At 38.6% G+C, this 21,881-nt stretch overlaps 3 protein-coding genes across 8 annotated transcripts in view; 2 read left to right on the top strand and 1 right to left on the bottom strand.

The window, feature by feature from the left end:
- Window positions 1-1,607: 1,607 nt before the first annotated feature.
- On the top strand, window positions 1,608-8,777 carry p2rx3a (purinergic receptor P2X, ligand-gated ion channel, 3a). 2 transcript variants are annotated; one of them, XM_032527213.1, is made up of 12 exons: window positions 1,608-2,001; window positions 3,739-3,874; window positions 4,694-4,765; window positions 5,232-5,301; window positions 6,022-6,121; window positions 6,262-6,339; window positions 6,501-6,642; window positions 7,301-7,437; window positions 7,528-7,621; window positions 8,260-8,325; window positions 8,416-8,493; window positions 8,633-8,777. In XM_032527213.1, exons 1-12 carry the CDS (start codon window positions 1,868-1,870, stop codon window positions 8,750-8,752), a joined length of 1,227 nt encoding a protein of 408 aa, XP_032383104.1. In that variant the 5' UTR covers window positions 1,608-1,867; the 3' UTR covers window positions 8,753-8,777. The 2 variants fall into 2 exon arrangements, with proteins under 2 accessions (XP_032383104.1, XP_032383105.1); XM_032527214.1 differs by lacking the exon at window positions 8,260-8,325.
- Window positions 8,778-9,387: 610 nt separating this feature from the next.
- Window positions 9,388-16,980, bottom strand: zgc:113229 (uncharacterized). Of its 3 annotated transcripts, none has more exons than XM_032527189.1 (7): window positions 16,761-16,980; window positions 14,191-15,051; window positions 13,943-14,094; window positions 12,351-12,753; window positions 12,054-12,192; window positions 11,697-11,908; window positions 9,388-10,917 (listed from the first exon to the last, which is right to left on the bottom strand). In XM_032527189.1, the coding sequence occupies exons 1-7, from the start codon at window positions 16,785-16,787 to the stop codon at window positions 10,645-10,647; spliced, it is 2,067 nt and encodes a 688-aa protein (XP_032383080.1). In that variant the 5' UTR covers window positions 16,788-16,980; the 3' UTR covers window positions 9,388-10,644. The 3 variants fall into 3 exon arrangements, with proteins under 3 accessions (XP_032383080.1, XP_032383081.1, XP_032383082.1); XM_032527190.1 differs by having other exon boundaries at window positions 12,054-12,189; XM_032527191.1 differs by having other exon boundaries at window positions 13,943-14,076.
- rad9a (RAD9 checkpoint clamp component A) overlaps window positions 16,378-21,881 on the top strand; it is a 26,031-nt gene continuing 20,527 nt past the window's right edge. For 2 of the 3 annotated variants that reach the window (XR_004333693.1, XM_032527217.1), the window contains exons 1-11: window positions 16,378-16,645; window positions 16,768-16,838; window positions 16,975-17,048; window positions 17,172-17,220; window positions 18,324-18,438; window positions 18,607-18,706; window positions 18,913-19,019; window positions 19,754-19,860; window positions 20,160-20,224; window positions 20,331-20,432; window positions 21,314-21,554. Coding sequence is in view for 2 of the 3 variants with exons in the window: in XM_032527217.1 (XP_032383108.1) it covers window positions 16,612-16,645; window positions 16,768-16,838; window positions 16,975-17,048; window positions 17,172-17,220; window positions 18,324-18,438; window positions 18,607-18,706; window positions 18,913-19,019; window positions 19,754-19,860; window positions 20,160-20,224; window positions 20,331-20,432; window positions 21,314-21,554 (1,065 nt within the window). In the remaining variant the exon portion in view is untranslated. Of the gene's footprint in view, window positions 16,646-16,767; window positions 16,839-16,974; window positions 17,060-17,171; window positions 17,221-18,323; window positions 18,439-18,606; window positions 18,707-18,912; window positions 19,020-19,753; window positions 19,861-20,159; window positions 20,225-20,330; window positions 20,433-21,313; window positions 21,555-21,881 lie in introns of those variants that run through there. The other variant, XM_032527219.1, reaches the window with a different exon arrangement.

Genomic DNA, 21,881 nt, shown 5'->3' with positions numbered 1-21,881 from the left:
AATAATAATAATAATAAATAAATATAAAAAACACAATTAGTCAGCAATTTATAGAAACATTTTCTCTTCCTGGATGATACCAGTCACACATTTTGACATTTATGACATATTTACATTCTTTTTTCAACGTTTTTGGGATCTCTTAAGGATGCCTTGAATTGTGACATTTGTACTGAGCGGAACATTTACATTTTTAAAGATAAACTTGTTAGTGCTTCCTGGTGGACAAACTGTAACTCTGAAACTATTTCAATAATATTCAGCATATTCTATTCTAATTTTATGTCACTTATGAGTTAGTACACCTGTTGGTTGCTGTAAAGTGCTATATAAATTAATTTTGATTGATTGATTGATAAATCCACCGAATTTAAAATTCCAATACAAAGAAAGGGGAAGGAAACGGAAAATACATAAAGTACATTTGGTGGAATTTCCTGTGGCACCGGAGCAATCCCCAAAGTGTAGCGTCAAGGATAAGACTACTTAACAGTTGAGAGACCCCAGAGAAATCAGACATACTAGTCTATCCGTGACGTTCTACTTCCGAGATTGTTTCGTTGCAGATGGAAATTCTGCCAGATTTCACTTATTTAGGCGAGATATTGCCTTGGGCTTCCTTTGTGTTGGCATTTTAAACTTTGGTCGATTCATGAGGACTATGGTTAACTTTTTCTCAGATCTCTGTAAGGTATATCCAGACAGCTAGCTAGACTATTTGTCCAACCTGTTGCAGGACTAAAACAACTTTTGAACGTACTTTCCACCAAAACAATTTCCATTCCGAGGCTATTTTGCAGATTTCTAGAATCAATCTGGATATGCCAAAAAAAATTATATTTGGCCTGGCAGTCTAAACACGGCCTAAAAGAACAGCCAATTTAGGTAAATGTATTTTAAAACAAATGAAATCGCATCTTGCTGTTTCACCATTTCACTTTGTGATTGAATGCGTTAAAAGCAAAGGCATATTTTTCAAATTACCATAATTGATGAGTCAAGAGGTTTAAAAAAACAACATCATAAACGATGAAACAGCTGATGTACCTATACCCTAGTATACTCGTTTCTTGTTTAAGTAATAGTCTTTGAGAAGCATTTGTAACTTTTGACCAGAGTGAACAAATGAAAACAAACCTTTTGACTAACTATCCCATTTAATGCCTGTTGAAGAGCCTGTGAAATAAACCAATAAATAAACCAAACAAATAAACAGGTAATGCAATACATTATTTTTATTTATGATGTTGCATGCTTTATGATTCTGTGAGTAAAATGTGAAGGGTTGTTATAGTAAATTCCCTCTGAGTCACTCATTAACACTGAATGAATAAATTATGGAAGTGTACTTTAGATAAAAGCTATAATACTACTATGGGATGAGGAGCGCTGGGAAGGGAGGGCAGGAGACCTAATTTTCCTTCCTTTCATAGACACGGAGGAGCAGCCGCACCAGCTGTCCCACAGGGAAAAGTGTGTGTGTGTGTGTTTGTGTGTGCGCGTGTGCGTGTGCGTGTGTGTGAAAGAGGGAGGGAAAGAAGGATACTTTAACATTATCCTCTGGCTCATATGAGTATAGGAAGAGGAGGTCCAGTTTGTGTCATAAACCAATGAAACACAGAGAACAGGGACAGTGAGGTTTAACCATCAAACATGCAACGAAGCAGATGAACACAGACCACACCAAGTGAGTGAAAGACAGGACCAGTGTGATTTCTCTTATTAGAATCAGGGGTGAGATACAGTTTTATCACTTCACTTCCCTAAAGGCACCTGTTGTGGCTGGACAGGAGTTGCACTTTTCTCTCAGACTCAGGAGGACCCGGCCCGTTGTCTGTTGCTCTCTGACTTGCGCTAACAAGCAGCCATGGGCTCCGTGATGTTGGGCTACGTCACTGACTTCTTCACTTACGAGACCACCAAGTCTGTGGTGGTCAAGAGCTGGTCTGTGGGCATCATCAACCGGCTCGTACAGCTGCTCATCATCATATATTTTGTCGGGTCAGTGATGTTTTTTGTTTTTTGTCATGCATGTATAGTGGGTCCTTGTTTTGTTTTTGTATCCGTCCTTTCCGGGGGTTGTGGAATTAGAATCTCTGAGATTTCTCGTGTTTAAGGTTGGGTTCACCCAAATTACAGATGTACTTTTTTTTTTAAACTTGCCATGCAGATAGTTTTTTTGCAGATAGATTTTATCTGGCCAGCTTTTGGGATATCCTCTAACGGTTTTCCCTGTAGTAAGTAAAAGTAGCAATACAACAATGTAAAAGTAAAAAGTAACTAAGTAAGTAAAGTAAAAGTCTTGCTTTAAAAAAATACTTAAGTAAAAGAAAGGAAGTATTATTGGCAAAATGTTATTAAAGTATCAAAAGTGAAAGCAATTATTGTGCAGCAGAATGTCCCCTGTCAGTGTAACATTATCATGAATGAAATCATTTGAGGGTTATTGCTGATGCATGAACCTGTAAGCAGCATGTTAATGTTAATCTGGTCAAGAGTGAGATCATTTTAACTCATTTAGTGTAACTGGTAACTGTAGTGGAGTGGAACGTATAACACTTCCCTCTAAAGGTTAGTGGTGTAAAAGTATGAAGTAACATAAAAGTACAGTAGAAGTACCTCAAAATTGTGCAGGAATGTAAAGAACCTGAGTAAATGTTACTTGAGCGCTGCAGAGAATATGTGATAAAAGAATATTATCTTTAGGTTAGAGACAGCCAAAATTAAACTTGTGGATGTTGCGATCAAATTAAACATCTTAGATCAGTGGACCACAAGGATCCCCCAAATTCAAAACTTTTAAATTATGTTTCAGGGAAAAACATCTGAGCTTTGCACATGTTGGTAGTGCAATTAATAAATACTTTAATTTTGTACAGTTTTTATCATATTTTATTTCTAACCCCATTTGGTACCTCTTATGTATTATCATTGCCTTCAGTAGTTAAGCATGCAATTTAAAAAAGGTTGTTTAACAACACACTCTGTTCTCAAGATTTGTAGTGTGTGTGTGTGTGTGTGTGTGTGTGTGTGTGTGTGTGTGTGTGTGTGTGTGTGTGTGTGTGTGTGTGTGTGTGTGTGTGTGTGTGTGTGTGTTGAGTTAAAATTGAATTAAGATAAACTACTCAAATAACAGAAAGGAGTACACAATATGGAGGACATTTGTTTCACTTCAAGATTTAACATCTGAGCTCTGCTGAAAAGAGAGGGTGGATCGGAGAAGACATCTGTTGCCGATCGGAACAGAGAATAAATTAACAGTAATGCTGTCAGGTGGTAATTTCTTTGTGCAATGTAGGTCTCAGTTTGTCCATAAATAAACGCTGCAGTTCCTACAGACCAACATCTGAGGCTTTAGTTCCTATTTATCATTAGGTGAAACCTAGGTCTGGTCTGTTCAACAAAGTAATATTATTTACACAACAACAATTGTATAGCTTTGGATGAGTAATCCAGGGCAATCAGTTGCTGAAAATAGCATGATTACATTGTTGAAGTGCTTAATTAAAGCAGCAATCAATTCTTTGCCTCAGACGTAAGTGAACCATGTTATGTGATATGGTAAAGAAAGTTAGAATACAGTACATTTTTAGACTAGAGGTTTAATCAACACATTTTTTTGATAAAAAAATGAAGACTGAATTTGACGAGTTATTGTATGCAGAAACAAGACGCTTCATGCTCTCCACTTCTTCAACTGAACTCTTGACCTTCTGTTAAATTGTTTGTGTCCTGCAGCTGGGTCTTCATCCACGAGAAAGCTTATCAGGTGACCGATACCGGCATTGAGTCCTCTGTGATGACCAAAGTAAAAGGCTTTGGTTACCATAACGACCGTGTGATGGATGTGGCCGACTATGTGTACCCCCCACAGGTGTGTGACTCTGATAACATGTGGTTAAGGCCCACACAAACATAAGCATGACCTTGGACAAAATAACTATCTTCAACTTTGTCTGAGGTTCCTTATCGGACAGACTACAAACATAACTCCTTTAAAAGTGCCTTGCATCGTTTTTTACTTGGATTTTTAAAAATATGTTAGGTCCATATGTGTTTATGTTATGTCGTGAATGTGAAAATGAACTGCTACCTCCTGTGTCAGCTCTAGCCACTGAAAAGAAATAAGCGGAGAGACCAGACCAATTACAAAAGTTGGGCAGTCTGATGTCATGTTGCCTGAGCTCATTACTATTCATGAGCTCGCCCAGCTGCTCTGGGTAAAGGACACTGATAACCAGGCTCTCATTGGCTAGCTGTTAGCCAATCAGAGTCAAGCAGCTTGGCTTGTTGAATATTAATGAGAACTGGCATAAACTGAGACTTTCTGTAGGCTTTCTACACCACACTAGATTGGCTTTAAACAAGGTAACCAAGGGATCTTTTCCACAAAAAATGTTACAGTCCATGGTAGGACTTCAGACATTAGCAAAAAGTAATGAAATACGTGTGGGGGGGCACCTTTAAGGTGGAAGTTAAGGTTTGGTGGTGGTTTGAGGTGCATGTAAAAGAATGATTTGAGTTCATTAGGCCATTGTTGATCCATAAACTTTTGTTATGTGTGTTCTTTTTTCAAATCTGTTTTATTGTGAACAAGCTGTCGGTCAGTTTATGAGCTGAACATTTTTTTATGTGCAGCACATTTTGACCATTGTTTGCATTACATTAAAATACAGTATCTGTTGTGTTTCAGGGTGCAGATATCTTCTGCATCATGACTAAACTCATAGTCACAGAAAATCAGTTTCAAGGAAAATGTGCAGAGGTGAGAACACATTCAAATCATTGGTTACCAATCGGTTCCAGTGCATTGTAACACTTTCTTTTTCCCTTTCCTGACCAAACGTGGCTTTTGCAGTCAGAGCCCTGCACTATGACGTAAAGCTTGCAGACTTCTAAAAACCTATTTTTAAAGCCTTTTACAAATGTTTGCCCTAATCTTTTATTTTTCCACTTAATGTCTTAGCTATTATACTTGTTGATTTGATTCTTCGATATTTATTGTATTATATTTGATTTGTGTACCTGATTTTAGAAGAACTCCAATAGTAACTCCAGAGCTCTCAGGGCAATCATAGAAAAGAGTCCTTAGAAAGTCTAATTCAAGGAACATGGTCACATATCTTTTAACTTGCCTCATTATTACAAAATGTTCTATTGCCATGTTTGGTAATAATTTTGGATAAGTGTATGTATGATGTAATTTTAAGTGTCTGTGTTTTGTGTTTCAGTTTGGGGAAAGGTTTAGTTGTACCACGGATAAAGACTGCCACAAGCATTTTGGCAGCGTCCTTACTAACGGTGAGTCTAGTCTAGTATCTTTGTAAAGAGAAACTTTAGCTAAACTCACACTACAGGTTTCCCAAAGACTTTCACAGATCACTGTACTGTTAAAACTACATTACGGAAATCTTAAATTCATGAATTTCACACTACACAACAAACTCTTGTCATAGGGAGACAGGAAATGGCCTAATACAATCCCTGAGACAGGATTAGGATTTTTTTTGTTCTGAAAATGAATGTCCAATTGAAAAAATCTTGGATAAAAAAAGATGGATTGTGGGCTGTTGTCAATGGCACACATGTTCACAAACTAGCCTGTTTCCACACGTCACACTCAAAATGTCCTGCTCCTCCAAACTAACAAAAATAACCTAAGTAATGTAATGAGTGCTTAATCCGTTAAACTAGTTATATATACAGTATATATGTGCAATTTAACCAGTTTAACAGATTAAGCACTCAGCCTCTGCATTCTTTTATTTATAATAACTCCCGGAATACCTTTAGAACTTTTCAGGCTGAAAATTGTTGTAATTTTTAAATCCCATTCATTGTGTCTTAAAAATAAGGGTCAGGTCTACACATAATATACAGGTTTTGTTCAGTTACTTCCCCTAAAAGTCTGTAAAGTAACATTAAAAGTAATGTACAAAAGTAATGGCTGCCACGGTATGACCATGTTATTGTGTTTCCCTTTAGCTGACACTCCTCCTCTCTTTCTGTCATACAAACCAGGGGTAATAACAGGTGTTTGCATTCAAACCTCCAACGACACCTTGAATGGTCGGTGTGAGATTGAGGGATGGTGTCCAGCTGAGAATGACCAGGTTGAGATGTAAGATTTACACACACACACACACACACACACACACACACACACACACACACACACACACACACACACACACACACACACACACACACAGATCTTGAGTGTCATCCTAACCCCTCCTTTTCTGTCAACATCCTGACCAGCCAACCGATGCTAGATGTTAACAACTTCACCATCTTCATCAAAAACAGTATTCGCTTTCCACTCTTCAATGTCACCAGGTAGGTCACACACAAGATTGCATACACACACATTCTCCAATTTATGCAGCTGAAAACAAGTGTTGAAAGTACATAATAAAAACATAGCCTGAGACATGCTCCTTTCAAGAACTACAAAAAAGTTGTTTGCTAATTATAAAAATGAAATAATTTTCTCTTAGAGGGAACTTTCCCACCACAATGACGGCCACAGAGATCAAGAGATGTACCTACCACCCGGAGAAGCACCCCTTCTGCCCCATCTTTCGTGTGGGGGACGTGCTGAATTATACTGGGCAGTCCGTGGATACCCTGGCATCCCAGGTCTTATTCCTCCTCGATCCCCTATCTCCTTCTCAAAATTTTCTTATCTCTTTATTATCAAGGCTAAAATATTGCAACTGCACAGGAAATAAATCAAACAAAGTGTCATAAGACTTTGCCCTGCGGATTCACGCTGTTGATCGTCAAGCCCTCTTTACAGTGCTGACCTTTGAAGGGACAGTGATCTGGAGAGTCCAAAATAAGGGATGCTATTGCAGTTTATTACTGTGTTGCACCAATTACTTTTGTTTAACCTCTTCTGTTTGCGCAGAAACTGTTCCACAAAAGCGGAATAGTTTGAAGACATGAGATTATGAGACAGGAGTCGATCTGACAATTTTTTTTTTTTTATATCTTTCGAATAAACTGCATAATTCTATAAACTTGTTTGCGAATGCCCTATCCTAAAAAGCTTAAATGTTTGCTAACTGTCAGGTTAGTAAACTTATTAACTTGGATAGCTTGACTTTACCACTTTAATAACTTTTTATTAGACAAAATGACAACAAGGAAACACAACAGTAGAGAGAAAAGTGTATTGTGACTGCTGAAACTTGAGCAAATAAGAATCAGGCTAAATTCTAAACACTAGTCGGTTCCACCTTATTGACCACTTCCTTCTCAAGGTGCATCTGTTTTCTTGATCCTTCTCTTTCAGGGTGGAGAAATAGGAATTAACATTGAGTGGAAGTGTAACCTGGACCTAAACATTGATTATTGTGTACCCAAGTATTCATTTACGCGACTGGATGCACCATTTGCCAAGAATGCCATCTCTAAAGGCTACAACTTCAGGTCGTGAGGCTGATTTTTACTCTGGATGTCTACTCAATCTTTTCATTTCTTCTATTCTTTAGTCTCATTTTGTCTTTTCTTTGAATGCAGATTCGCCAAATATTTCAAGACAGAGAATGGGACAGATTTTCGGACACTTCACAAAGCATTTGCAATCCGCTTTGATGTAATGGTCACTGGCAATGTGAGTTGTGTGAAGTGTTGTGGCAACCTTGAAATTTGTGTAAATTTAAAATGTTTAAAAAACACATTTCTAAGGGATTGCACTTGACATTTATTGCAAAACTGTTAACTTAAAAACATGTTTAAATGTGTCCTTTAAAGTTATATAATACCATAAATTGTTTAAAACAGCAACATAAAGGATTAGTGTCTAGTTAGCTTAGCTTAACAAAAATACCAGAAACAGGTTGAACCTGACAGCCTGTTCTTTTAGAATGTGGTTACTGTTAAGAATAAATAATTAAAGGTAACATGTTCATTAATGAGCTTCAGGCTAAGCTAAGCTAACTGGTTGCTGACGGTAGCTTAACTTTTACCATACAAATTTGAGAGTGGGATTGATCTTCTCATCTAAGTCTCAACAAGACAGCAACTATTCATTGAAAATTTGTATTCATGACTGTAAGTATATCGAAATTGTCATCTTTAAGAACCTCAGTTGATTGTCAGCAAACAAGTTATGCAAAACGCTGTTTTTAAAAGCCGAACTAACTGAGTCAAAAACATAACCTCCTTGGCGGAGCTAATAAAGATAAGTATATTTAAATGCGTGGGACTGTTAGTACGTTCGGTCATCTAAACTGACCTAATCTCTTCCAGGCAGGAAAGTTTAACACAATCCCAACACTAATCAACCTAGTAGCTGCCTTCACCTCTGTCGGACTGGTAAGGATTTGTGATAGGCTAAAGGTAATAAAAATGTATTTTTCATGTTTGCTGTCAGCATTGATTGTACTTTATTTTATGTGTCGGCAGGGTACAGTGCTCTGTGACATTATCCTACTGAACTTCTTGAAAGGGGCCGCCCAGTACAAAGCCAAGAAGTTTGAAGAGGTAATGCATGTTTTGATTGTGCATTTTGACTACCAATACATACAGATGCTGATGGCAGAATGACCTTCACCAAAGAGTCCAGGTATGCTTTCCTGTAAAATCTTCCTCACAGACTTCCCTCGTTGTTTTGTCCATCCAGGTGTCGGAGGCTCAGATCGAAGCATCCATTGCTCAGAGCCCAGGCAGCCAGCTGTCACTCAAACCATGTATCAAGAGCTCCTATGATTCCGGAGCCATGTCCCTTGCTACCTCTGACTAACCTATCTGACTGACAACAACAACAATCTGAAGAATAGGACTTTCCTTTCTCTTTCTTTTCCCTTATTGCCCTATTGCCTTATTGCAAGACATTTTTTGTCTTTTCCGGTTGTCAGGATCTTGCAGTCAGTTTTAGTTTATGGAATTTGGTATAGAGAAGGACAACGTGTTGCCATCTTTGCAATTTTGCAACAATTAGTGGGAGTCACAAGGAAAGAACTGTGACCTTGTAGCAATAAATGTATAAACAAACGAAAACTGCTGATAATATACTATTTACGTAACATTTTTAAGAACGTCTCTTTCTTGTCATGTTCACACATTCACCAACTGCCCTACTTCTCTGTCCTGCACAATAAAAACACTAAAGAGTCTCCTAATGGCATAAGAACATGATTAATAATATTAACGTGTGTTTGTGTGTGTGTATGCGTGCGTGCGTGTGTGTGTGTGTGTGTGTGTGTGTGTGTTATACAGTAAGAGGGGGCTGCAGTGGGACAAATGTGTGGTTGAGGTTTACAAATGGGCCATTAGACCACTTCTGCATGATGACGCACAGTAGATGTTACTGTTCAGACTAATGGCCTAATGTAATTCATCTTTTTCCAATCCAAAATGGTATTATTACTATCTTTGTATCTGTTTATTTCTCTGGTTTACTCATGCATTGTCATCTCAGACATTTACGTAATTCTCTGTATTTCCTGTCATACACAAACTCCAGGGCACTAATAGATCAGCTAAAGAGCCTCCTAATGGCTCTGACATTGATTTATGAGAGAAGATAAATGTGAATGGAGACCGCAGAGGAATTGACAGCAGTTAGTTAGATTTTCTAATTATATCAATATAATGCATGTAATGGAAATGACAGAATATGATACACAGCACCATAAAGTACACATCTCAGAATGTTGTGTCTGGTCACTGCTTGAAGCAAAGCTACAGCTTGTCTATGCACAGAAGGAACAAATATAACAGTATTTGAAGGCAAAATAAATCATGAAAATAGATGATGACATGATAACATAATAAGAGATAATGACATGACATAGATGATCCCTATTTAGAAGAATTAATAAATGGGATGAGTAAGCCAGAGAAAGAAATTTGTTATCTAGTTTTTCATTTTGAGTGGATGAAAATGCGGACAAAATGTGTGTTAACTAGGGCTGGGTATCGTTTAAAAATGTTTGATGCAGTAACAATACCTGTATCCTTAAAGTGATACCAATTGAGGAATTGATTTGATACTTCTTTTCTACTTCATACTATATCTATCATGTCAATGAAAGTATCACGACACACTAAACTGTACAACTCCATCAAACTGTGCTAATAGTTTCTCTCCAACTCCGCGAGAAAATGGTTTTAAAATAGGGCTTTTAACATTTCAAGACCTGAACCGAGAACAGCCGACAGTCTGCAGCCACTGCTTCAGCCAACACTCATTCCTCCTTTGGGGTTAATTTCCCAGGATGGCTGGACAGGGAGCCATTAGCCAGTATGCTGCTGGTCAGTGTGATATTTAAGTATGAGGAAAAGGAGGACAACACAACATTTCTGATAAAAGCTGCTTGAAGAATATTTACACCAGCAACCAAATCGACTAAACAGTTATATGCAGCTGATGCCACACTGGGAGAGTATAATCCAGTCTGGAAACAGACAGAGCAGAGAGCATGGACAGAAAACAAACAGTTGAGGGTCAAACAATGGCTCTAGCTGCAAAGGCTTGAAATACTCTCAGCACTTGCTGAATTATAATTTTGAATAGTGGTGGTGTAGAAAGGCAAGAGGAGCAATAAGACACAGTGGTGCTTTAGGTGTCCAGAAAAGAACACAATAAATCATTTTAAAGAATGTCTGTGAGCCTTTATGCGTAATGCAGTTTTACAGTCCCTGTCTGTCCTTCTTCCCTGTGTTCCACTTCTTCAGAGCCAGTATCCAGGCAGGGAGAGCAGGCCGGCGTGTTGGTGCTTCCACCCTCTTTGTCCCTGCCTGCTCCTCTTCTTCCTCCTCCTGCTCACACTCCTGCTCTATAACAGAGTCCTCCTCTGCACCTGAATCCTCCTCTGAGTCTGTGGCATCCGGGTCCAGCTCTGGAGGCGTTATGGCCACCACCTCCTCGGAAAAACGAACCCGCCGGTTCACCTCGACTCGCCTCTGATCCAGAAAAGGAGGAGTGGATAAAAAGGAAAAAGAAAGATGAACAGAAGGTAAAGACAGAAGTACTATTGCCATTCTAAGGTGTTACAGTTGGTGTGTTATTTCAGGAAAACTCCGAACTCTCTGACAAAACTGTCATATTTGTCTCCAGGCAAACACAAAATATAACAAAAGAATAATGAATGATTATTTACATGGTTTTAAATTAAGCATTTCTTCAAGGAAATTTCTATTTTTCAATTGTATTTAGTACCAAATTACATTTCTTGGAAATGATTACAAAATGATTTCGAAAGAAATACCAAACTGTAAAGTGTTGCTAAGTTCTTGTGCAGAAAAATATATCAAAAGTCTGTAACATTTTTTTCAACTTCATCTAACTGCAGCACATGACATCTCCCAGTTCCACACTACTGTACTTCGCTAACTGTATACGGTAAATACTCATCTAAAGTATGCACTATGCAGTGAGAATACACTATGCATACTTTACTGTTTCAAATAAATACATTCCCCATGCAAAGGTAATCAAACTGCAACTTTGTGTCTTTGTTTCCAAAAATTCTAAAAGTATTTTTGTTTTTTTGAGGTGTTTCTGTGGGAGAGTAGTACGCAGAAAACTCAAAAGTAAGATTTTGTTTTTATTCCACACAATGGTACTTTATTCATATCACACACAATTTACTGAAACCTGCTTAGAATTAGTATATTGTATGTATTTTTACATTTTATACCACAAGGAGGCAGTGTGATACCAAATCCTTTTTTAAACCTACCCTTTTTGTCACTGTTCCCATTGAGGACTGTGATTCCTGGGATATGGAATGTTTGAGGACACCCCGGGGTGCAGGAGCAAAAAGAGTAGATGGAGAGAGAGGTGGAGGATTAGAGTTCCGGGTGTATAAAGGCTTGATGTTATCATGTTGTGACTCTCCTGTCTCCTCCATCGCGTGGTTGCTTGTTAGGCTCAGTGAAGATATGGACCCCTCTGTGTGTGACACAAAAGACAAGAGAACTGAGCTTCCAACTTCAACAGAACATCATTTCAGTTACCATTGACAACATCTAACCTCTGTAAACTCAAATTGCTGATTAAAAACACATGATTATGTAGATTATGAAGTTGTTCTGACCTCTGTATGCCTCTTTTCCATTACTTATTTTCTCAGTTTGTAGCCTCTCGTCTCTCCTCTCAGCTGACTGATGCTGTCTCTTCCTGTTGAGGTGGACTCTGCTATTTAGCGCTAATTTGTCTAGAATATTTTCAGGCTGCAAATGAAAACAGATAACAGGGTGAACACTTACAAATGAAAGTAAAATTCTTTAGAAATGTGTTTTCACTTTGGTTCCATTTTTTAGATTTAGTTCTAATTCTTAATCAAATAACTTCTGTTAAAATAATAAATGATGCATTATTATTTAGATCTGACCTTTACAAATAAAGGAGGTCTACAGGTGTGTCCATGCTCCATTGGTTCTGACTGATCGGCCTCACTGTGAACATCCCGTACTGCAGCTTGTTTTCCTTCAGAAACGTCCATGCTGACAGCTTGAAAGGCATCAGGAGATATTTGTGCCATACTCAAATCTAAATCTGGTGATGCCTCAGTTTCCCTTAAGCTCCACTGGTTGTTCACACCTCCTTGTTGGTTCAAATTTAGATATGATTGACCACTATCATGAGGATTTGGTGGGATTTGGAGCTCTGATGGTCTCTGATTGGCTGAGTAGGCTGATTGGTTGGGGTTTATGAACTTGGCCCACTGTTGACCAGTGACAATCTCCTCCAGCAAGCTAAACGAGCCCAGGCCAAATTCAAAGTCACTGCTCAATCTGGAACAAGAGAAACAACTCTGTGAGTACATCAAATGACCTCAGTCTTAAAATCAGGAATTAGAATCAAATCAAGTCAATTTCATTTAATTTGAATAAATCTTACTTACACTGTAATGCTTTAAATACGCACTTAAGCATGTGTATTAATCAGTCATGCTCCAATTTACTTTGCTTTACTTTATTTGCTGGTAAATGTTTTGTATTGTGTTTTTGTGTGTCTTTGTTTTGTGTTATTGTCTATTTTTTGGTGAATATGTTGACCAGTGTGTTATGTGTAGGTTGTTTTATGATCAAACCAAACCACTCTGTTGCAGAGAATAGTCCCAACTACTTTTGTTCTCATGTTTTAGTAACATTTGCTAAAAAGTAGTGCCCAGCTGTTTGAGGGAATTGCTGGGCCTTTAAAACACATGAAATATGTATTATTCATCTGTTTAAACAATAATTGTCTTGTGTTTTGAGTCAGTCCCATATATACTTAGTACACCACATGTGTATTGATCCACAGCTGAAAATAGTCCCCAACAAATTCACTATTTTGTCCTGTTTGAGTAACATTTGCGGGGGAAAAAACTATTGTGCCCAGCTGTTTGAGTAAATTACTAAGCCTTTAAAAAATGAAATTATACTCATGTAGATGTATGTGTACAGTATATGTGTAATCTTTAAAGATATAATGTCTTCATTCTGAGCAAATGGGCTTGATGCTGAGTACCAAATTCAGTACGGTAGGAAAGACAAACCTTATTAAAAGAAAAATATCCAGTCTCATCCCTTGTCAAGAATGGTCTTTTAAGGGTGATTGAGAATCTTGGTGTGTAAGTAAGCATGTATGTGTTTGATGATGTTTTCTTTTCATGGCATTTATATTGTGTTATGCAATTTTTAAAAATCTCATGAGACTCATCACACCACGAAAGTGAGACTGAAGAAGCCGATGACACATACTGTGAGTGACAGGGGTGTGTTTGGCAAGTCAGACCACAAACATGACATTTAACTAATATACTAGCTATGGTTGGAAACGTCTCAGAAATACCTCACATAGTTTACTAGTCTTGCTGTAGGGCTGAGAGACTATTAAACAAAAAAATAATAACTGACTGTAAGAACTTTAAGCCTGTGTGATGCTGACTTCAGTATTGCTTAGAGAGTATTTTTTTAGCAACATTTGTGGGAAAATTACCTCATCTTTCCTTCATTAGTGGCGTCTTCTGTGTGTGTAGGAGGGGCAATACTGCGATCACTGCTGTGGACTGAAGGGAGGATCCCTTCTTCCTCTTTATTTGGTGTGTTGATGAGATGTCCTGCAGTCAATAACTGTTTTTGAGTGGAAATCTGTAAAATTTGAGTGTCATTTTTCAGTTCATCTTTTGAATTTCGACATAAGAAACTTAAATCACAACATAAAAGTTTAAATAAAATACTACTCACTTCAGCCCCTTGCTCACTGTCATTAACCATTACTCTCCCTCCTTCTACTTTTGCCTTTTTGCCAAAACTCCCAGGCCTGTCCTTCCATCTCTCCTTGATTTTCTGAGTCCATCTCTTTGTTTTATTCTCAGATGGTCGCGGCTTTCTTCTAGAGCTGCTGCTAGTTGGGATAATCTGCATGTCTTTACTTTGTGCTGAAGCTCCAAATTCTCTATTTTTCATGTGCAACACTTCATTGCATTTACTTCCTGTGTCAACATTAGCGGGCTTCAAGGACCACTTGCAGACTTGTAGGTCCGGATTCTGTCCCATGCTTGTGACAGCATCTTTATTGCTCAGGATGTGTTTTGTCTCTGCAGAACTGCCCAAACTCACCCTATCAGTCCTCTCAAAGGAAGTGATATCAGCATCCTTAAGTGATTCAGCAGGAAACAGCTGCCCTCTTCCTCTTGGGGTGATCCCAGGCAGTGTGGCCTGTCCCAACACCCTGTCTTCCCCCGTGTCACCATCAATGTTGTCTTTCTGGGAGGGGAAGGAAAAAAGATTCCTATCCACTTCACAGCCACCTGGTTGCTGTATTTTCCCACCTTTGAGGCCAAAGTTACTGTCCGCAGCAGAGGTCCCAAACTCTTTTGAGGGGATACCGTTACTGCCAAACTCAAAGCCATTTACAGGACTGCTGTTTACTTTCTGGATGTTGGTGGCAGCTCTTTCTCCATCTTGCCTCCATGTGGAAGCAGTCGTGGTGGGTACAGGTGTGTGCAGGTATGCCTGGCTTTCTTTTCCTGGCTGGAGCTTCAGTCTCTGCAGCATGGACTGCAGCAAGGCCTGAGTGTCTTTTGGATTATGTGACTGAGACATCTAGTAACAGCACTGCTGTGTATTAAATCCAGAAGTCACAGAAAAGCATGAGCGCATGTAAACACAACAATATAGTCTGCTGAACAGGTATGGATTCCACACAGTCTTATGTAATGTGTTGCTTTTAAAAGAGAGTGGAGACCATGACAGAAGAAATTGGCTGTGTGTGAAACAAGTCACCCCTTAAGACTCCTGTGATAGTTGTTTCCCTTTGTTTACATTTTTCAATCTTTTTCGGTTATCTTCTCAACAGTTTCTCAGCGCAAATATCCAGACAGGTCCATCTCTTTCGGTTCAACTTCCTCAGCTAAGATAGAAATGATTCTTTTTCTCCACTCCTCCATAATCCACAGTTGTTTCAGCAGCAGTCCTGTTTGGTTTGTTTTTGGCACAAAGCTGAGCCAGACACAAAACTATTCCTGACTTCTGTCCACTCGTGTCTTTTCTGAGTCTCTCTCTTTCACCAACGTCCTCAATGTCCGTACACATATGTTGTTTTAGTCACACCTCTTCAGCCATTTATATCAATGGTGATGGGCGGAGAGACGAGCACGGCAGCGTTCCTCAAACACCAAAGCTAAAGCAAACCAACGAGAAAGACCAGTGAGGTGAGATAATGCATTGACAGTGACATCTCTCTCTCTCTCTCTCTCTCTCTCTCTCTTTCTCTCTCTGTCCAACTTTCCATTTGCCCTTCCTTTCCATTTATCTCCTTGGCTCCCTCGCTCACACATGTGCACACACCCTCTTTCTTCCCATCATGACCCTTGAGTTGCAATTACAGGATATTTTTGTGAGCAGCTGCTATTTATGTGTCTTCAGATTGAAAGAAATAAGAAAATACCAGCATGACCCTTGTAATAACCACTTTCACAGGAACTCTGTGAACTCTATTGCTTTTTTTGTGAGCTAAAAATCTAAAAACAGTTCTTAACTGTTGAATACAATTTAATAGTTTTAGTAGAATCCTAAAAAAAAAAGTCAAAAAGTCAATTACCTCAGAATTAGGCTACATTACAGTAGACTACTAGATGCACTTAGTTGCTTTCCAACACTTAGAAGTCATTTCATATATCATTAACACTAATTACATGTTTTTCCCTCCACAATAATCCCATATCAAATATTTTCATTTACGGTCATGCATTTAGAACGAAAACGATTGAGATTGACTGTAAATATCTAACCACATGTTATGCAGCTGAAAAAAAATGTAAATTTAGCAGCACAGTGCGCATGCGTTTGGCTTTGAGTTTCTTTCTCTCTGATTGGCCAACACGAAGAAAGCGGTTAATGGCGGCGTAAACAAGGCACAGGCTGGTGCAAGATGCTGCCTAATGAAACCGCTGTTGAAATGAATACTTAAAAATAAAGCTATTATTGAACGGAATATGTTTTCGGAACTAGGTGGATTTCTGCTGGGTGTGCAAACGATTAAACGGTTTACTTCTTGGTGGTGTTTATCCGCTAGTTTCGTCTAACTTTTAGCCTAGTTTGCTAACTTAACGGAAAAGTAGTAACGTCAACGCTAAGTTATCTATCTAACGTTAGTCTGTAGAAATGGACTGTGTCGTGACGGGTGGAAACGTAAAAGGTAGCAACCATCCTGCTTTTTCAAACCTATATTTAGTTAGAACAACAGCAACGCTACAATAATAATTAGCTGTCAATTGTAATTACCGGTATGTTGTGAATGTGTGTGCGTGTACCTTGCAGTACTGGCCAAAGCCATCCATTCTCTGTCCAGGATCGGTGATGAGCTCTATGTGGAGCCTCAGGAAGATGGGGTGAGCTGCTCTGATACTGTCATATAGCTACACCAACACTTCCTCCTGTCATGCATATCAGTTAGCCTGGTTGCTTCCTGTTGGTGTACACTGTGTCTATGAATGATGCTGATTTCGGTTTTTTTTTCTCTCGTAGCTGGCCCTGCGGTCTGTAAACTCTTCTCGGTCGGCATATGCTTGTTTCCTGTTCGCACCACTCTTCTTCAGCAGGTGCAGACTGTGTGCATGTGTCCAAATGACATTGTGATGTGTGTTGGAGAGAGAAAGTGAGTCACTGAACATCACATTTCTTTGTGCTATTTAAGCCAACTTCCCCTCCCATTTCTTGTACAGGTACACCGTCCACACTGGGCACACCTTCCGCTGCAAGATGGCAATAAAGGTGTGGTGAGAGAAAGAGATGAGCTATGGTTCTTCAATTAATTGCTTCATACAGTTTAAATGTCATTCGATACATTTACATCAGCTGTAATCCTCTATGTGAGTGATTCCCAACTTTCTGTCTGATGAGCTCCAGTACTCCTTCAACAACACCACCTGTCCTTTGATATTACTACAACATTTTTTCATACAAGACACAGTGATCCTGGAGCTGTCTGTTTTTTGTTTTAAATTTTTTGTCAGTAGATTCATAGTACCATTTTGAAAGGCATGTGCTCGCTAGTTTTCACAAACTCTCATTCACAGTAGATGATGTTCAGATGTGAGTAGGGCTGTGCAATTAATCAAGTTTTAATCGTAATTACGATTTAGGCTCCCAATGATCACAAAAACACAATCGAGAAAAACAATTATTTAGCTCATTGCGCTTTGCAAGTAAACTCGTATTTTCTCTTGTGTTCTGAATGAAAAAATAAAGTTTAAATAGGAAAAGTATTAAGGAAAATTTCTGTTGAATGTGTTTTTTTTCTATTGATTTACTTAACTTTTCCCACAGTTTTTTAAGTTCAGTAATTGCAACATCTTTCCAGAAGTAATTATCGTGATTTTAATATTGACTGAAGGAATCATGATTATATTTTTTTCCATAATCGAGCAGCCCTAGGTGTGAGGCATGTCCTGTGCAGCTGGTAGTTTATTGGTTATTGTGACAATAAATGTACTAAAGCTCAGCATCACACCAACGCCATCCTAGTTGTGTGAGGATATATATTTGTAGCTGAGCTACTCCACAGTCTTTCTGTGTACCCCACCAGTACCCGTGGTTGGGCATCACCGATTACATCATTCAGAGCAGAATCTAAAATAAATGATTCCTTTCTGTACTCAACTTCAGACATTTTGTTTCCTGTCATGTTGCTGCTGTGGTATGGCCTTGTTATCTTTGTGTACATTTTGCAAAATCGCTGTGCTTTCTTTTTTAAAGGATAAACATGGTATGTGCCACCAAGCAGTTGAATTGTTGATAATTATAATAGCCATAATCTTATCCCCTTGTGTATATTTATGTGTTCTCCTTCTTATGTTCTTCTATGTGTGAGTCAGAGTGTACAGGCCGTATTCAGGTCTCTAGCGTCTCTGGAGAAGACAGTGGAAAAGTGTCACATCGAGTTGGACGATCAGAACAACCGCCTCACCTTCACCCTGCACTGCAAACACGGTATCTGTGCTTCACTTCCTGCTCAGATGATTCACAATGCTTTACGTGGCTCATTCCAAAAGGATTACATGATTTCTGATGATAGTTCATCATGTCATACTGACACATATTTTAGTCATTGTGCACATCTTTTGTACTGAAAGTGTTTTGTTGGTATTTTCTCTGCAGGCCTCATGAAGACACATAACCTGTCTTTCCAGGACAGTGAAAGCTTACAGGCAGTGTTTGATAAAGACAGCTATGCCAATGTATTCAGATCCCATCCCAGGTCTGTGAAATCATTCTGCATTCTTTGTTCTAGAGATCTGATCTTTCTCTCTCTTTCAGCCTGGCATTTTGAATTTTGTGTATGTGGTTTTGCCTGGTAATTGGTGTTTAAAAAAACCCCACAAGTAGTGTTATTTTTTTGTTTTTTGCTTAGCTGTTTTTGTGGCTCGGAGTCACAGCTCACTTTTTGTCTTCCCTTGCTTTTAGGCTGCTGGTGGACACAGTCATGCACTTCCCTCCATCTCTAGAAGAAGTAACTGTGTCAGTGAGTGATGAGCGAATGTGGGTCAGGAACCATGTAGAGGAAGAAGGAGGTGACTATTTTTTCATCCTCAAGTTACAAACATACTTGATAACATTTGACTGTGTTTTCCAAAGTCATAATACATTTGTACACTAATTTCTTGGGGGGAATTGTTGTTTCTGTAATTTATGGTTAGAGTTTGTTCTAGACCTACTCCATCTGTAAAGTGTCATGAGATGAATTCTGTTTGATTTAACACTGAAATAATTAAAGAAAATTGAATAAAATATTCAAGTAATTTTAGAATCACGAAGATTAACATTTTAGTGTGACACAACTTGCTAAAACCAGAGTTGTTTTTTATACAGAAGTTTCAAATGACGTATTTAGCCAGTACAGCCCTAACCAGACATTTAAAAAATGTCTATATTAGAAGAAAAAGCTAAATAGAAAAAGAAACATAGCTTGAGTGTATTTAATTATATTTACTTATCCCACAGCTGTAATGAGTCATTGTGGTTTTAAAGGAGCTTTGTACTACAAAAATGAAAAAAGTTGCTATTATTGACATGGAGAAATGATGTTGAAAGAGGATGGGTTTGTGGTGCCCTTATGAGTTAGAAAAGCAAAACAGCATAATTGCAATGTGTAGTTTTGGCTGTTATTAACCAATAAAGGTAGTATTTCAGCAATAGAATTTAAGAAAATTAAGGTTAGTCAAAATGTTTTGAAACTTGTTTCTGCTTCTGTTCTCCATTCACTCTTTCATCTTTCTGTATCTCTTGCTGCCTGTTTCCTTCTCAGACCAGTCCAAGGCCATGCTGACAGAGCTCTGTCTGGCTTCAGACGAGTTTGACCATTTCGCCGTCCAAGCTCACAACAGCGTCACCTTTTGTCTGAAGGAGTTACGGGTGAGACAAAGTCCAAAGGAGATGGTTGATGGAGCAACAGAATAGGAAGATCAGTCAGGTGGGATAAGATTGGGAAAGTTACCAGAGAAAGAAAAGACACTGAGGAGGATTATCAGACAGTTTTACATCCCATCACCTTACATTCATTTAGCTGGCTCTTTTATTCAAAACAACTTACAATAAGATTATTCAACCACCAGAAATCTGCTGTGGTTGATATTTATTTAAATAAAAACTTGTTGCATTGATTTACTGATCAAGGAGGTTTTCTAAGTGAGTTTTTATCATCTCTCCTCCAGGGTTTGTTAGTGTTTGCAGAGTCTACTGGTCTCCCTATATCTATGTACTTTGATGAACCCGGCAGGTAAACATACTCACATACAGATGTTAGTTAATCACTTGTATAACAACAATTTTCTGGCATTTAGTGTGTGTGTGTGTGTGTGTGTGTGTGTGTCTGTGTGTGTCAGCCCTGTAGTGCTTTCAGTAACGGACAGTGTCCTGGAGGGGAACTTTGTGCTGGCCACACTTTCTGATGACCCTAACCACCGTAAAAAAAACAACAGTAGACGGTAACACTCCAATGAAACAGAATGCAAACTAAACATTGTTATAGGCTGGAATTTTCCTTCTCAGGTAGTCTTAGAAAAGACCGATGGTTGAATAAAGTGACAATAAAACTGTTTTGCCATTCATCCAAATGGTTTCTTTAATTTTAATTACAGGCAGGAAATCCTCAGCCAGCATTTACTCTGCCGCGATGCTACGACAACCGTTTCTAAGATGGCTTACTTTTGGGGACGGCTTGCTTTTTGCACCTGTCCAGCTGTTGCACATTTGGTCTGTGGCATAATCTAATTCAAGTTTGGTAATATAGTTTCATCAAATTGACAAATACAGCAATGTATTCCTCAAAAATGTCTATTAAGATGAAATCTCACAATCGTACGGGTGTTGTAAATGTAGCAAAAGGGCATGAGTGAACATATCCACAATCTTCACTTCACTCTTAAATGCAGCATTTGTTAGGTAATAGACATGTTGGACTAGGAGGATTGCCGTATTTTAGTTGGTATTTTAAACTATCTGTGATCTCTGTTGAAAATGTGTACAACACACATTTATCAAACCTGCCAGCCAGCCCAATCTGTAGATTGTAGAACACAAGATATAAGGTGTCTGTCTTTATTTGTTGGTTATGCTTCTCCTCACCATAAATGCTAAGGATTTCCTGCCTGATATCAGGACTAAAAATCTGTCCGGATGAACATTGAAACCTTCATCTTTATAAAACAGTAACACAATGCGTACTAGATATAGTCTATTCTGACAGAACAGCCATTAACTTGCATGTAAGTGCGGTGTCACTGTCAGTGAAGCTCAGTATGAAGACTTTTTTTTACTTTTCTCTTCCTCATTCATGTCATATTTCTCTTCCTGTCTATCTCCTCAGAGCACACACACCGCCACTGCCCCCTCCTGATGACTTCATGAATGATGACATAGACTCCTACCTCATTGCCATGGATACTAGTGTTGCACCAGGTCCCTCAGCTACAGGTCCGCCCACACCCCCATTTGCTGATTCCATATGTTCAAAACAGACTGCTGCAGCCAGTCACAGGACAAGGCTACACAGTGAGGAGGAAGAGGAAGAGGAAACAACCAGTTCAGGCAGACCGCCTAATAAGAAGGTATGGTTTAGTTTCCACATATCAACATCAACTTATTAAAATGCTCAAACTGGAAAAATCTGGGTGATAAATTTATAACGAAAGGAGATGAGGCTAAATAGCTTTCCAGATTATCCAACTTACTTTGCTTTCAAATCATAAATCAATTAATTATATAAAAGTGGTTGTAAAACGCACCATAACATTGACAGCTTGATGAGACTGCCTTGAGTTTCCATGTAGAACAATTACTGAAGCCGACTGCACACTCCAAGACTTGAATATCTTGTTGCTAAATGTTGTCATATTGAGGTGGGCGTTCACAAAGTACACAACTAATTTCAGACA

Source organism: Etheostoma spectabile, chromosome 10 (assembly GCF_008692095.1).
Source record: "Etheostoma spectabile isolate EspeVRDwgs_2016 chromosome 10, UIUC_Espe_1.0, whole genome shotgun sequence".
Taxonomy (NCBI): Eukaryota; Metazoa; Chordata; class Actinopteri; order Perciformes; family Percidae; genus Etheostoma; species Etheostoma spectabile.
Note: the sequence above shows the minus strand (reverse complement) of the source record. Positions and strands in the feature narration are given on the sequence as shown.

Excerpts from the sequence above, each read along its gene's own strand:
- zgc:113229 (XM_032527189.1), bottom strand. The coding sequence starts at position 16,787 with ATGGATGGCTTTGGCCAGTACTGCAAG. Across the intron at positions 15,052-16,760 it reads GCTTTGGCCAGTACTGCAAG|ATGTCTCAGTCACATAATCC; the intron begins GTACACGCACAC and ends TGCTGTTACTAG. Across the intron at positions 12,754-13,942 it reads ACTAATGAAGGAAAGATGAG|ATTGAGCAGTGACTTTGAAT; the intron begins GTAATTTTCCCA and ends CTCTTGTTCCAG.
- p2rx3a (XM_032527213.1), top strand. The coding sequence starts at position 1,868 with ATGGGCTCCGTGATGTTGGGCTACGTCACTGACTTCTTCACTTACGAG. Across the intron at positions 2,002-3,738 it reads ATCATCATATATTTTGTCGG|CTGGGTCTTCATCCACGAGA; the intron begins GTCAGTGATGTT and ends TGTGTCCTGCAG. Across the intron at positions 6,643-7,300 it reads TGGATACCCTGGCATCCCAG|GGTGGAGAAATAGGAATTAA; the intron begins GTCTTATTCCTC and ends CTTCTCTTTCAG.